This window comes from Artemia franciscana, unplaced genomic scaffold, assembly GCF_032884065.1.
Source record: "Artemia franciscana unplaced genomic scaffold, ASM3288406v1 PGA_scaffold_58, whole genome shotgun sequence".
Lineage (NCBI taxonomy): Eukaryota > Metazoa > Arthropoda > Branchiopoda > Anostraca > Artemiidae > Artemia > Artemia franciscana.
In genome coordinates this window covers 764,363-776,539 of record NW_027062698.1, presented here as the reverse complement: position 1 = coordinate 776,539, position 12,177 = coordinate 764,363, and the positions used below count along the sequence as shown (strand labels likewise).

Here is a 12,177-nt window from a genome sequence, read left to right as displayed (position 1 = left end):
TTTTTTTTATTGGTTTTGACCTTTTTTTAGGTTTTTTAGCTTTTTTATTTTTTCTTTTTAGTTTTTTTTGAAGTTTTTATCTTTTTAATTTTTTTTATTTTTATTTATATTTTTTTAGTTTTTTTTTTCTCCTTTATTTTTCAGTTTTTTTCCTTTTTTTAGTTTTTTTTTCTTTTTTAGTTCTTTTAGTTTTTACCTTTTTTAGTTTTTTAGATGAAAATTTTTTTAGTTTTTTTCCTTTTTTTCTTTTTAGTTTTTTATTGGTTTTACCTTTTTTTTTAGCTTTTTCAGTTTTTTTTTCGTTTTTTCTTTTTACTTTTTTAGTTTTTATCTTTTTTATTTTTTTTTATTTTTATTAATTTTATTAGTTTTCTTTTTCTCTTCTATTTTTCAGTTTTTTCCTTTTTTTTAAGTTTTTTTTTAGTTTTTAGTTTAGGTTTTTTTTTAGTTTTTAGTTTTTTAGTTTTTTTAGTTTTTTTAGTTTTTTAGCTTTTTTATTTTTTTTATTAGTTTTTAGTTTTTTTGTAGTTTTTGCCTTTTTTTAGTTTTTTCAGTTTTTTTTTTAGTTTTTAGTTTTTTACCTTTTTTTACGTTTTTTACGTCACCTGATCCACAGATCCATAGACAGACAGACAACTTATTTTTCGGCGTCACCGTTGTAGTTGTAGCCCTGCGTCCCGGTCGTCATTTATATTCCCTGTGTCCCGGTCGTCATCCCGGTATACATTCGTTTTTGAATTGGTATATGATGAAATAAATTTTTAATTTTTTCCCTTTTTTTCCTTTTAGTTTTTTTTTATTGGTTTTGAACTTTTTTTTAGGTTTTTTAGCTTTTTTATTTTTTCTTTTTAGTTTTTTTTGAAGTTTTTATCTTTTTAATTTTTTTTATTTTTATTTATATTTTTTTAGTTTTCTTTTTCTCCTTTATTTTTCAGTTTTTTTCCTTTTTTTTAGTTTTTTTTTCTTTTTTAGTTCTTTTAGTTTTTACCTTTTTTAGTTTTTTTTAGTTTTTTAGTTGAAAATTTTTTTAGTTTTTTTCCTTTTTTTCTTTTTAGTTTTTTATTGGTTTTTACCTTTTTTTTTAGCTTTTTCAGTTTTTTTTCGTTTTTTCTTTTTACTTTTTTAGTTTTTATCTTTTTTATTTTTATTAATTTTATTAGTTTTCTTTTTCTCTTCTATTTTTCAGTTTTTTCCTTTTTTTAAGTTTTTTTTTAGTTTTTAGTTTAGGTTTTTTTTTAGTTTTTAGTTTTTTAGTTTTTTTAGTTTTTTTAGTTTTTTAGCTTTTTTATTTTTTTTATTAGTTTTTAGTTTTTTTTGTAGTTTTTGCCTTTTTTTAGTTTTTTCAGTTTTTTTTTTAGTTTTTAGTTTTTTACCTTTTTTTACGTTTTTTACGTCACCTGATCCACAGATCCACAGATCCACAGACAACTTATTTTTATATATATAGATAAAAATAAGTTGTATGTATTTTTGTATTGAGGGTTTGCATATGACGTCTGAAAAATAAAGAAGAAAAAGAAAACTGAAAAAAATGGTAAAAAACTAAAAAAAATTAAAAAAAGAAAAAACTTAAAAAGAAAAAATGTAAAAAAATAAAAAGGTAAAAAACTAAAAAGAAAAAAACTAAAAAAAGCTAAACAACTAAAAAAAACTGGGAATTGCACAAATATTTCAATATATTTTGACAAAAGATTAAGGTAATTCGAAAACCTAAAAAAAACAGATACCCAAAATTTGAGGTTTATTATAAATTGTTGGAGCTTTAGCTTGCTTTGCACGTAAAGATTTTTCCAAGTGTCAATGTTAAAATGAACATTGACAAATTGAAGAAAACAAATCAATAAAAAGAAGAAACTTAAAAAAGAAAAACTAAAAAAGAAAAAAACTAAGAAAAGAAAAAACTAAAAAAAAAAAAAAAACTGAAATGAAACTGTATTTATATCTATATATATAAAAATAAGTTGTCTGTCTGTGTGTCTGTCTGTCTGTCAGGTGACATCATGTATCTGTGTCGACTGACGTCATGAAGTTAGTTGTCGTCATTTTTGCTATGACGGTGACGTCATTAAAGACATTTAAGACATATATGTTCACGTAGAAATCTATTAATGTTTAAGTTTAAAATGACTGATGAACTTACAATGGCAAAAGCCGATGAAGATGCTCAAAGAGTCTATGCCAAAAAACTTGCTGCTGATAGAGAAAGTCAGAAAAGAAAGCGTGCCGAGGAATCAGCAACGAAACAGCTACTTCGGCTTGAATACATTCGTTTTGAGCAGCTTCCTCGGGTGTTGCCATTGTAGGTTCTTCAGTCATTTTACAATTAGAAATTTCTCTTTCAACGGTTTTCTTAAAATTAAAAATTTGTCTTTGAATGATATTCTTAAATACCTGTGTCCTGGTCGTCATTTATATTCCCTGTGTCCTGGTCGTCATCTGTGTCCTGGTATCCCAGTCTGTAATTTCTCCTTGAGTGTCCCGGTCGTTATTTATATTCCCTGTGTCCCGGTCGTCATTTGTGTCCCGGTCTGTAATTTTTCTTTGAGTGTTTTTTCTTTTTAGTATTTTTTAGTTTTTTACATTTTTTCTTTTTTCAGTTTTCTTTTTCTTCTTTATTTTTCAGCTTCACTATGAAATACATATCGCCGAACCTTTGTTTTTTTAACTAAAATCTGGTAGGCATTGATGACCTTATCCAAGTCAAAATCCCAAACCCAATCATCATCGCTATCATTTTCAGTTTTGATATGTTTTGACTCTCGCTGTCCAGGTGGATCTTCATCTAACTGCACGGTTTTCCGTTCTTTAGCCTCAAGCCTGTTTCCTTGCTGTTCTTTTGATTCCTCGGCACGCTTTCTTTTCTGACTTTCTCTATCAGCAGCAAGTTTTTTGGCATAGACTCTTTGAGCATCTTCATCGGCTTTTACCATTGTAAGTTCATCAGTCATTTTAAACTTAAACATTTAATAGATTTCTACGTGAACATATATGTCTTAAATATCTTTAATGACGTCACCGTCATAGCAAAATGACGACAACTAACTTCATGACGTCAGTCGACACAGAAGCATGACGTCACCTGACAGACAGACACACAGACAGACAACTTATTTTTATATAGATAGAAGATATATATATATATATATATATATATATATATATATATATATATATATATATATATATATATATATATATCTTCTATCTATATAAAAATAAGTTGTTTGTGGGTTATGTCTGTCTGTCTGTCCGCATATGACGTCTGAATTATTTCATCATATACCAATTCAAAAACGAAAGTATACAAGCTGATGTAGCTGAGTTGGTAACGCTGTATGTTCCAGGTTCTAGGTTCGAGAGGTTCCACGTTCAAACCTTACAAAAACTACAAAAAAAAAAACAAAAAAAAAATAAAAAGCTAAAAAAAGTAAAAAAAGGTAAAAAACTAAAACCTAAAAAAGAAAAAAAACTAAAAACTAATAAAAATAACTAAAAAAAGGTAAAAACTACAAAACAAACCAAAAACTAAAAAAAAACTAAAAAAGGTAAAAAACTAAAAAAAACTAAAAAAGGAAAAAACTGAAAAATAAAGGAGAAAAAGAAAACTAAAAAAATAAAAATAAAAGGGGGATATATAGGGGGGATATATAAATGACGATGGAGACACAGGGTATGTTTGATTAGCAATCACCATCAACAAAACTGAAGTGCAATCATTAGAATAATGAGGCATAGATCTGAATACGGATTATTGTTCCCATGGACAATTATATGTTGCATGTTCAAGAGTCGGTAAACCTGTAGTGGGACACAGGGACACAACTACAATGGCCCGTAACTAATATGGCGCGTAACAACTTACGCTCGCGGGGGGGCTTATATATATCTTCTATATATATGAAAATAAGTTGTCTGTCTGTCAGGTGACGTCATGTTTCTGTGTCGACTGACGTCATGAAGTTAGTTGTCGTCATTTCTGCTATGACGGTGACGTCATTAATGGTATTTAAGACATGCGTTCACGGAAAAATGTTTAATTGTAAAATGACTGAAGAACCTACAATGGCAACAGCCGAGGAAGCTGTTCAAAGAGTCTATGCCAAAAAACTTGCTGCTGATAGAGAAAGTAAGAAAAGAAATCGTGCCGAGGAATCACAAGAACAGCAAGAAAACAGGCTTGCAGCTGATAGAGAAAGTAAGAAAAGAAAGCGTGCCGAGGAATCACAAGAACAGCAAGAAAACAGGCTTGCGGCTAAAGAACGCAAAACCGCGCAGTTAGATGAAAATCCACCTGGAAAGCGAGAGTCAAAACATATCAAAACTGAAAATGATAGCGATGATGATTGGGTTTGGGATTTTGATTTGGATAAGGTCATCAATGCCTACCAGATTTAAGTTAAAAAACGAAGGTTCGGCGATATGTACTTCATAGTGACGCTGAAAAATAAAGAAGAAAAAAAAACTGAAAAAATGTAATAAACTAAAAAAAACTAAAAAGAAAAAACACTCAAAAGATAAATTACAGACCGGGACACAAATGACGACCGACACAGAGGGAATATAAATGACGACCAGGAACCTCGAAGAAAAATTACAGACTGGGACACCCGGACACAAATCACGACCGGGAATATAAATGACGACCGGGAGGCAGGGACACAACTACAACGGGGACGCCGGGGGCACAGGCGGGATATATAATTGACGACCGAGACACAGGGATTGTTTGAATAGAAATTACAGACCGGGACACCGGGACACAAATGACGACCGGGACACTGGGACAGAGGGAATATAAATGACGACCGGGACACTCAAAGAGAAAATACAAACTGGGACACCAGGACACAAATGACGACCGGGACACAGGGAATATAAATGCTATTTATATGCACAGAATGTTGTACATTCGCATGTTTTGCGTAGTTAAAAATATATATTTATATCTATCTCTATTCACAGGTGGGACACAGGGACACAGCTACAATGGCGCGTAACGACTTACGCGCGCGGGGGGGCTTGGGGGGGCGCGAAGCGCCCCACCAACTAGGTGTTGGGGTGGCGCGAAGCGCCACCCCAACAGCTAGTATCTATATAAATGACGACCGGGACACTCAAAGAGAAATTACAGACTGGGATACCGGGACACTCAAAGAGAAATTACAGACTGGGATACCGGGACACAAATGACGACCAGGACACAGGGAATATAAATGACGACCTGGACACAGGGACACAACTACAACGGGGACGCCGGGGGACCAGGGGGATATATAAATGACGACGGGGACACAGGAAATGTTCGATTAGCAATCACCATCAACAAAGCTCAAGGGCAATCGTTACAAAAATGCGGTATAGATATGAATACGGATTGTTTTCCCATGGACAATTATTATGTTGCATGTTCAAGAGTTGGTAAACCTGACAATCTTTCCCATGGAAAGTTCACCCCAAAAATTTTCTCTATCACAAATCCCCCCCTCCAATGTCTGTATACTTGCTTATTACAAATACTATAAGTAAACAACGGGCCATTTTATAACTTACAGGCCCCTCCCCACGGACTCTGGGGGGAGGGGTCATGTTGCCCCTAAAACATATTTATCGGATATTTCAACAATGCTGAACAATATACCTATATCAAAATTTCGATCAGACAACTTTTGGAAAAAGGAACGTGCGAGGGGGCTAGTTACCCTTTTTGGCCACTTAAAAAGGGCGCTAGCACTTTTAATTTCCTTTCGAATGCACCTTCTCCCGATCTTGTAGGATTATTAAAGCAATACGATAAACCCTGGGAGAAAAAAAATAAACACGTATATAAATAAAGCTCTACAGTAGGGTTCCTTGATACGTTGGATTTGACAGTGTAATTTTCATTAAGATTCCTTGATGTTTACGAGGTATTTCCCCCGTTTTCGAAAACCAGGCAAATGTTCTCAGGCTCGTAGATTTTGATGGTTAACACTAAACTTGATGAATCTTATACATTTGTAATCAGCATAATAAGCTGATTCTTTTGATGTATCTATTCGTATCAAAGTTTCGTTTTTTAGAATTTCGGATGCTATTGAATTGAGTCGCCTTTATTTATAGTTCGTTTCGTTACCAAGAACTGTTTGATTTGTTTGTTCTTTTTTGCCCAGTCTATCATACCTTTTGTGTGGGTTAGTTTTTAAGCTTGAAATCCAAATCCAGCCCATCTGGGCTTCTGATAGTCATCTTGGAAAGAAAAAAAGTCTTATTTTACTTCATAAACGATCGAATTGTTCCCAAACGTAAAAATAATTGTAAGAAACAAGGAAAACTTCAAAAACCCGGGAGTGATTTATTTTAATTCCTGTTTGTTTTTAGGCTTTCTTTTTCATTGAAAGTGGTTTCTGTTTCGTTTTTAATTTGAATTATTATATGACTCTATTTCTGTTCGTCTAAGTTTTAGTATAGCTCTTTACTTCTTTGGAAAAATTTCTGTATGGAAAACCTTTTGTAATTTCTCTTGCCAAAACTATTTCTATTGGTTAATAAAATCAGTTTTGCTGGTAATTGGGCTTAAAAAGAAAGAGAGGAATCATTGGTTGAACTTTTATCACTGTGTGAGCTTTTCGATCTTAATATCTAATATAAGCAAATTTTAAAATATTTAAACTTCATTTCATTTCTCACTAGCTGTTGGGGTGGCGCTTTGCGCCACCCCAACACCTTGTTGGTGGGGGCGCTTCGCGCCCCCCAAGCCCCCCTGCGCGCGCAAGTCGTTACGCACCATAATAGTTACGCGCCATTGTAGTTGTGTCCCTGTGTCCCAGTCTGACGTCATATACAAAGTTTTATATACTTATAATGACGTTAAATGCAAACCCACAAACAAACAAACATACATATATACAACTTATTTTTATATATATAGATACAGTTTCTTTTTTAGTTTCTTTTTCTTTTTTAGTTTTTTCGTTTTTAGTTTTTTCTTTTCTTAGTTTTTCTTTTTTTTTAGTTTCTTCTTTTTATTGATTTGTTTTCTTCAATTTGTCAATGTTCATTCTAAGATTGACACTTGGAAAAATCTTTACGTGCCAGGCATGCTAAAGCTCCAACAATTTATAATAAACCTCAAAATTTGGGTATCTGTTTTAAGGTTTTCGAATTACTTTAATCTATTGTCAAAATATATTGAAATATTTGTGCAATTCCCAGTTCTTTTTTAGTTTTTTCTTTTTTTTTAGTTTTTTGGCTTTTTTCTTTTTTTTTCTTTTTAGTTTTTTTACCTTTTTTTTTCTTTTTAGTTTTTTACCTTTTTTATTTTTTTTTACGTTGTTTCTTTTTAGGTTTTTTCTTTTTTTAATTTCTTTTATTTTTTAGTTTTTTTTTAGTTTTTTCTTTTTATTTTTTTTTAGTTTTTTACCATTTTTCTTTTTTCAGTTTTCCTTTTCTTCTTTATTTTTCAGCGTCACTATGAAATACATGTCGCCGAACCTTTGTTTTTTTAACTAAAATCTGGTAGGCATTGATGACCTTATCCAAGTCAAAATCCCAAGCACAATCATCATCGCTATCATTTTCAGTTTTGATACGTTTTGACTCTCGCTGTCCAGATGGATTTTCATCTAACTGCGCGGTTTTGCGTTCTTTAGCCGCAAGCCTTTTGGCATTAACCCTTTGAGCAGATTCCTCGGCTGTTTCTTCTGCCATTGTAGGATTTATACTAAAATTTCTCTTTGAATTAACCATTTGAGCAGCTTCCTTGGCTGTTTCTTCTGTCATTTTAAGATCTATACTAAAAATTCCTCTTTACATGCTAAGCTTGCTAAAGCTCAACAATCTATATATATAAAAATAAGTTGTCTGTCTGTGTGTCTGTCTGTCAGGTGACGTCATGTTTCTGTGTCGACTGACGTCATGAAGTTAGTTGTCGTCATTTTTGCTATGACGGTGACGTCATTAAAGATATTTAAGACATATCTGTTCACGTAGAAATCTATTAATGTTTAAGTTTAAAATGACTGATGAACTTACAATGGCAAAAGCCGATGGAGATGCTCAAAGAGTTTATGCCAAAAAACTTGCTGCTCATAGAGAAAGTCAGAAAAGAAAGCGTGCCGAGGAATCAAAAGAACAGCAAGGAAACAGGCTTGAGGCTGATAGAGAAAGAAAGAACAGAAAGCGTGCCGAGGAACTACCAGAGCAACGCGAAAGCAGACTTGCTGCTAAAAGAGAAAGTGAAAAAAGAAGGCGTGCCGAGGAACTACCAGAGCAACATGAAACCAGACTTGCTGCTAAAAGAGAAAGTGAAAAAAGAAGGCGTGCCGAGGAATCACAAGAACATCAAGAAATCAGGCTTGCTGCTGATAGAGAAAGTAAGAAAAGAAAGCGTGCCGAGGAATCAGAGCAACCTGAAAGTTATCGCCTGGCATTCAGGTACAGCCCAGTCGATGATTATAGCTTGAGTAGATGTGTTCAAATCGGGACTATGTCTAAAATTTGTCCCTATTGCAAGGCCTTGAAATTGAATGGTGAAACAATGGGAATGTGTTGCGCCTCAGGAAAAGTTAAACTTCCTCTATTGGCTGCACCACCAGAGCAACAGGGTCCCTTCTACCATTCTCAGGCGAGAATCATAAATTTTTACAATTGTACTTCATCAGTGATAGAAATTCTGAATTGAATGCACGTTGCGAAATTTCTCCCAACGTTGAAAGGACAATCGTTTCCCAACTGCTGTATACTGAAGTGCCTTCGTATTACACGTGGAATACTAAAAATAAAGTATTTGAACGTCGAAAACAGGGTAAGTCATTCGACGGCCAACCTACCATCTTCAAAGATACCACGATAGGAAGACTCTACACCGTTCATCCCAATCAACATGAATGCTTCTTTCTGCGCCTGCTTTTGGTGAATGTACCCGGTCCGACATCCTTTGAGTATTTGGGAACTGTAAACGGTACTATACATGACACTTGCCGTAGTGCATGCCAAGCTCTGTATTTGTTGGAGAATGACCAACACTGGGATAACTGCATCAATGACGCGTGCGAAACGTCAACCCCAAGTCAAATTCGTGCATTGTTTGGCATCATTTTAACAACTTGCTCTCCATCAGCTCCTACAGAGTTATGGGAAAAATATAAGTCAAAAATGTCCGAAGATATACTCCATCGAAAACAGTTAGAGACGTCAGATATGACTTTTGATTTTACATCAGAAATTTATAACTACACTTTAGGTATTATAGAAGATTTGTGCATACGTATGGCAAATAAACCTCTTCAGGATTTGGGAATGCCTTCACCTAACCGTATCGCTGCTGTTTCGACATGTGTTGAATTAGATCGTGAACAAAGTTACAGTACAAGCGATCTATTGTCGTATGTACAAAATAACATTTCCAAGTTAACGTCGGAACAAAAAGACATGATACGATATGATACGATAGTGCATTGTGTCGATAAAAACGTTGGAGAAATTTTCTTTTTTGATGCACCAGGAGGTACTGGTAAAACGTTTGTGATAAAACTGATTCTGGCATCAATTCGATCAAAAAATGATATAGCGTTGGCAATTGCGTCGTCCGGAATAGCCGCAACATTGCTGCCTGGTGGAAGAACTGCTCATTCCGCTTTGAAATTGCCTCTGAATTTGCATTCTACAGAAACTCCCACGTGCAATATTTCCAAATCATCTGGGATGGGTAAAGTATTGCAGCAATGCAAACTTATTATTTGGGATGAGTGCACAATGGCACACAAAAAATCGCTCGAGGCTCTGGATCAATGCTTGAAAGATTTGCGAGGGAAGTCGAAACCCTTTGGCAGCACATTAATATTGCTTGCGGGAGATTTCAGGCAAATATTACCTATAATACCTAGATCAACTCCTGCAGACGAAATGAATGCTTGCCTGAAAAATTCTAATTTATGGGCACACGTAAAAACATTAAAATTAACTACAAATATGCGTGTCCGATTGCAAAACGATGACTCTGGTCAAACATTTTCAGATCAATTGCTGGCAATTGGAAACGGAAAGCTCCCAGTAGACTCAATTTCAGGACGTATACAACTACCTGCTGATTTCTGTAATTTAGTGACGTCCAAAAATGAATAGATTGACAAAGTATTTCCGAATATTCTAAAAAATTATAAAAATAATAAATAGCTAAGTGAAAGAGCGATTCTCGCACCCAAAAATATAGACGTCCACGAAATCAACAATATTGTTTTGACCAAGATTCGAGACCAGGCAGTCCTTTACAAGTCAGTCGATACAGTTTTGGAACCAAATGAAGCGGTTAATTATCCATCTGAATTTTTAAATTCCGTGGATCTTTCAGGGTTTCCACCACACGTGCTACAACTAAAAATAGGCGTACCAATACTACTTTTAAGAAATATCAACCCACCAAAGCTTTGCAATGGCACGCGACTTGCCGTAAAAAAAACAATGGAAAACGTAATAGAGGGCACAATCTTGACAGGGCCTTTCGAGGGTGAGGCTGTTCTTATTCCTCACATTCCCATGATTCCAACGGATCTGCCTTTTCAATTTAAAAGATTGCAATTCCCAATTCGATTAGCATTTGCAATCACCATTAACAAAGCTCAAGGTCAATCATTAGAAAAATGTGGTATAGATCTTAATACTGATTGTTTTTCCCATGGACAATTGTACGTTGCATGTTCGGGGGTCGGTAAACCTGACAATCTATTTATATGCAGCGACAATTGGACAGCGAAGAATGTTGTATATTCACAAGTTTTACGCAGTTAATTTGTATTGTATCCATCTATCTATCTATCGATATAAAAACGAGTTGTGTGTATGCATGTTTGTTTGTTTTTAAAAAGAGCGTTTGCATATGACGTCATTATTAGTACATACGGCTTTGTATATGCACAGACAATGGGAAAGCCAAGAATGTTGTATATTCGCAATTTTTACGTAGTTTGAAACACACATATAAATCTATCTATATTCACAGGTGGGACACAGGGACACAACTACAATGGCGCGTAACTAATATGGCGCGTAACGACTTACGCGCGCGGGGGGGCTTGGGGGGCGCGAAGCGCCCCACCAACTGGGTGTTGGGGTGGCGCTTCGCGCCACCCCAACAGCTAGTTTATAATAAACCTTAAAATCTTAAGTATCTGTTTTAAGGTTTTCAAATTACTTTAATCTATTATCAAAATATTTCGAAATATTTATGCAATTTCCAGTTTTTACATTTTAGTTTGTTTTCTTTTTCTTCTTTATTTTTCAGACGTCATATGTCTGGCGTAACAGACATAGTGTAACAGACATAACACACAAACAACTTATTTTTATATATATAGATAATAAATTTGGTTCATCGATGTCATTTCTTTCAAGCCATCAAAGAAAACCCTTTGGTGTTGGATAAGACAAAATCAAGTTATGTCAATCAAGTTAGTTATCTTTATGGTTCATTAGTATGCCTCCCCAGAAATTACTTAGTGTTTTTTTTTAAGAATACTTCCATTCTTGTATTACTATTCTATGGTTTTGTAAAAAAAAGTGTGTGTGTGTGTGGGGGGGGGGGGAGGAAATTACTCATATAGCCACTATTTATCTTGTACAAAAACATTACTTCTTGACTACATTGTCTAATTATTTGTGCATTGGATTCTCAAGAGATGAAACGACAGCCCCGGGACTTGTAATAAGGATTTATCAAAAAGAAAATTCCTGATAAGGAAATTAAATAAGATATTCACCTCATGGAGAACACTTCTGGTCGAATCACTCATCTTGTCAAATTCGTCAATGCAACACACTCCATTATCTGCCAAGACAAGGGATCCACTAGAAAAAAGGACTTCTATTAGTTTCAATTAGAGGACTTTTTTGGGACAGAAACTGACCTGATGTAAAATGTTTTACTGTTTTTAGCTTATTTACTTGATAGAAGATTAGTTATTCTCAGCGTTCCACGTGGAATGGTGAAACACAAGTTATTACCTTTAGTAAAAGGAGACAGAAACAAAGTTACAGGATTATTTTTTGGGGATGCACATGTAATATATAATGCCAAGCAATCCCTCTATGCGTGTGTTAAAAAAAAACTCATAGGTTTTTCTTGGTTCAAAAATCCATGAAAATCCATAGGTTATTGTAAAGATTTTAACCGAGTCGAAGAGTCACTCCCTTACGAGGGTTAGA

The 12,177-nt window shown here is 34.2% G+C and overlaps 1 protein-coding gene and 1 long non-coding RNA gene across 2 annotated transcripts in view; one reads left to right on the top strand and one right to left on the bottom strand.

Annotated features, from left to right (window-relative positions):
* LOC136042047 (DNA replication licensing factor MCM4-like) overlaps positions 1-12,177 on the bottom strand; it is a 135,345-nt gene that overhangs the window by 75,658 nt on the left and 47,510 nt on the right. The window contains exon 4 of the mRNA XM_065726907.1: positions 11,733-11,820. Within this exon, the coding sequence (XP_065582979.1) occupies positions 11,733-11,820 (88 nt within the window). The remainder of the gene's footprint in view (positions 1-11,732; positions 11,821-12,177) is intronic.
* The window catches only part of LOC136042049 (uncharacterized), a 50,173-nt gene that overhangs the window by 5,676 nt on the left and 32,320 nt on the right, over positions 1-12,177 (top strand). The window lies entirely within an intron of this gene.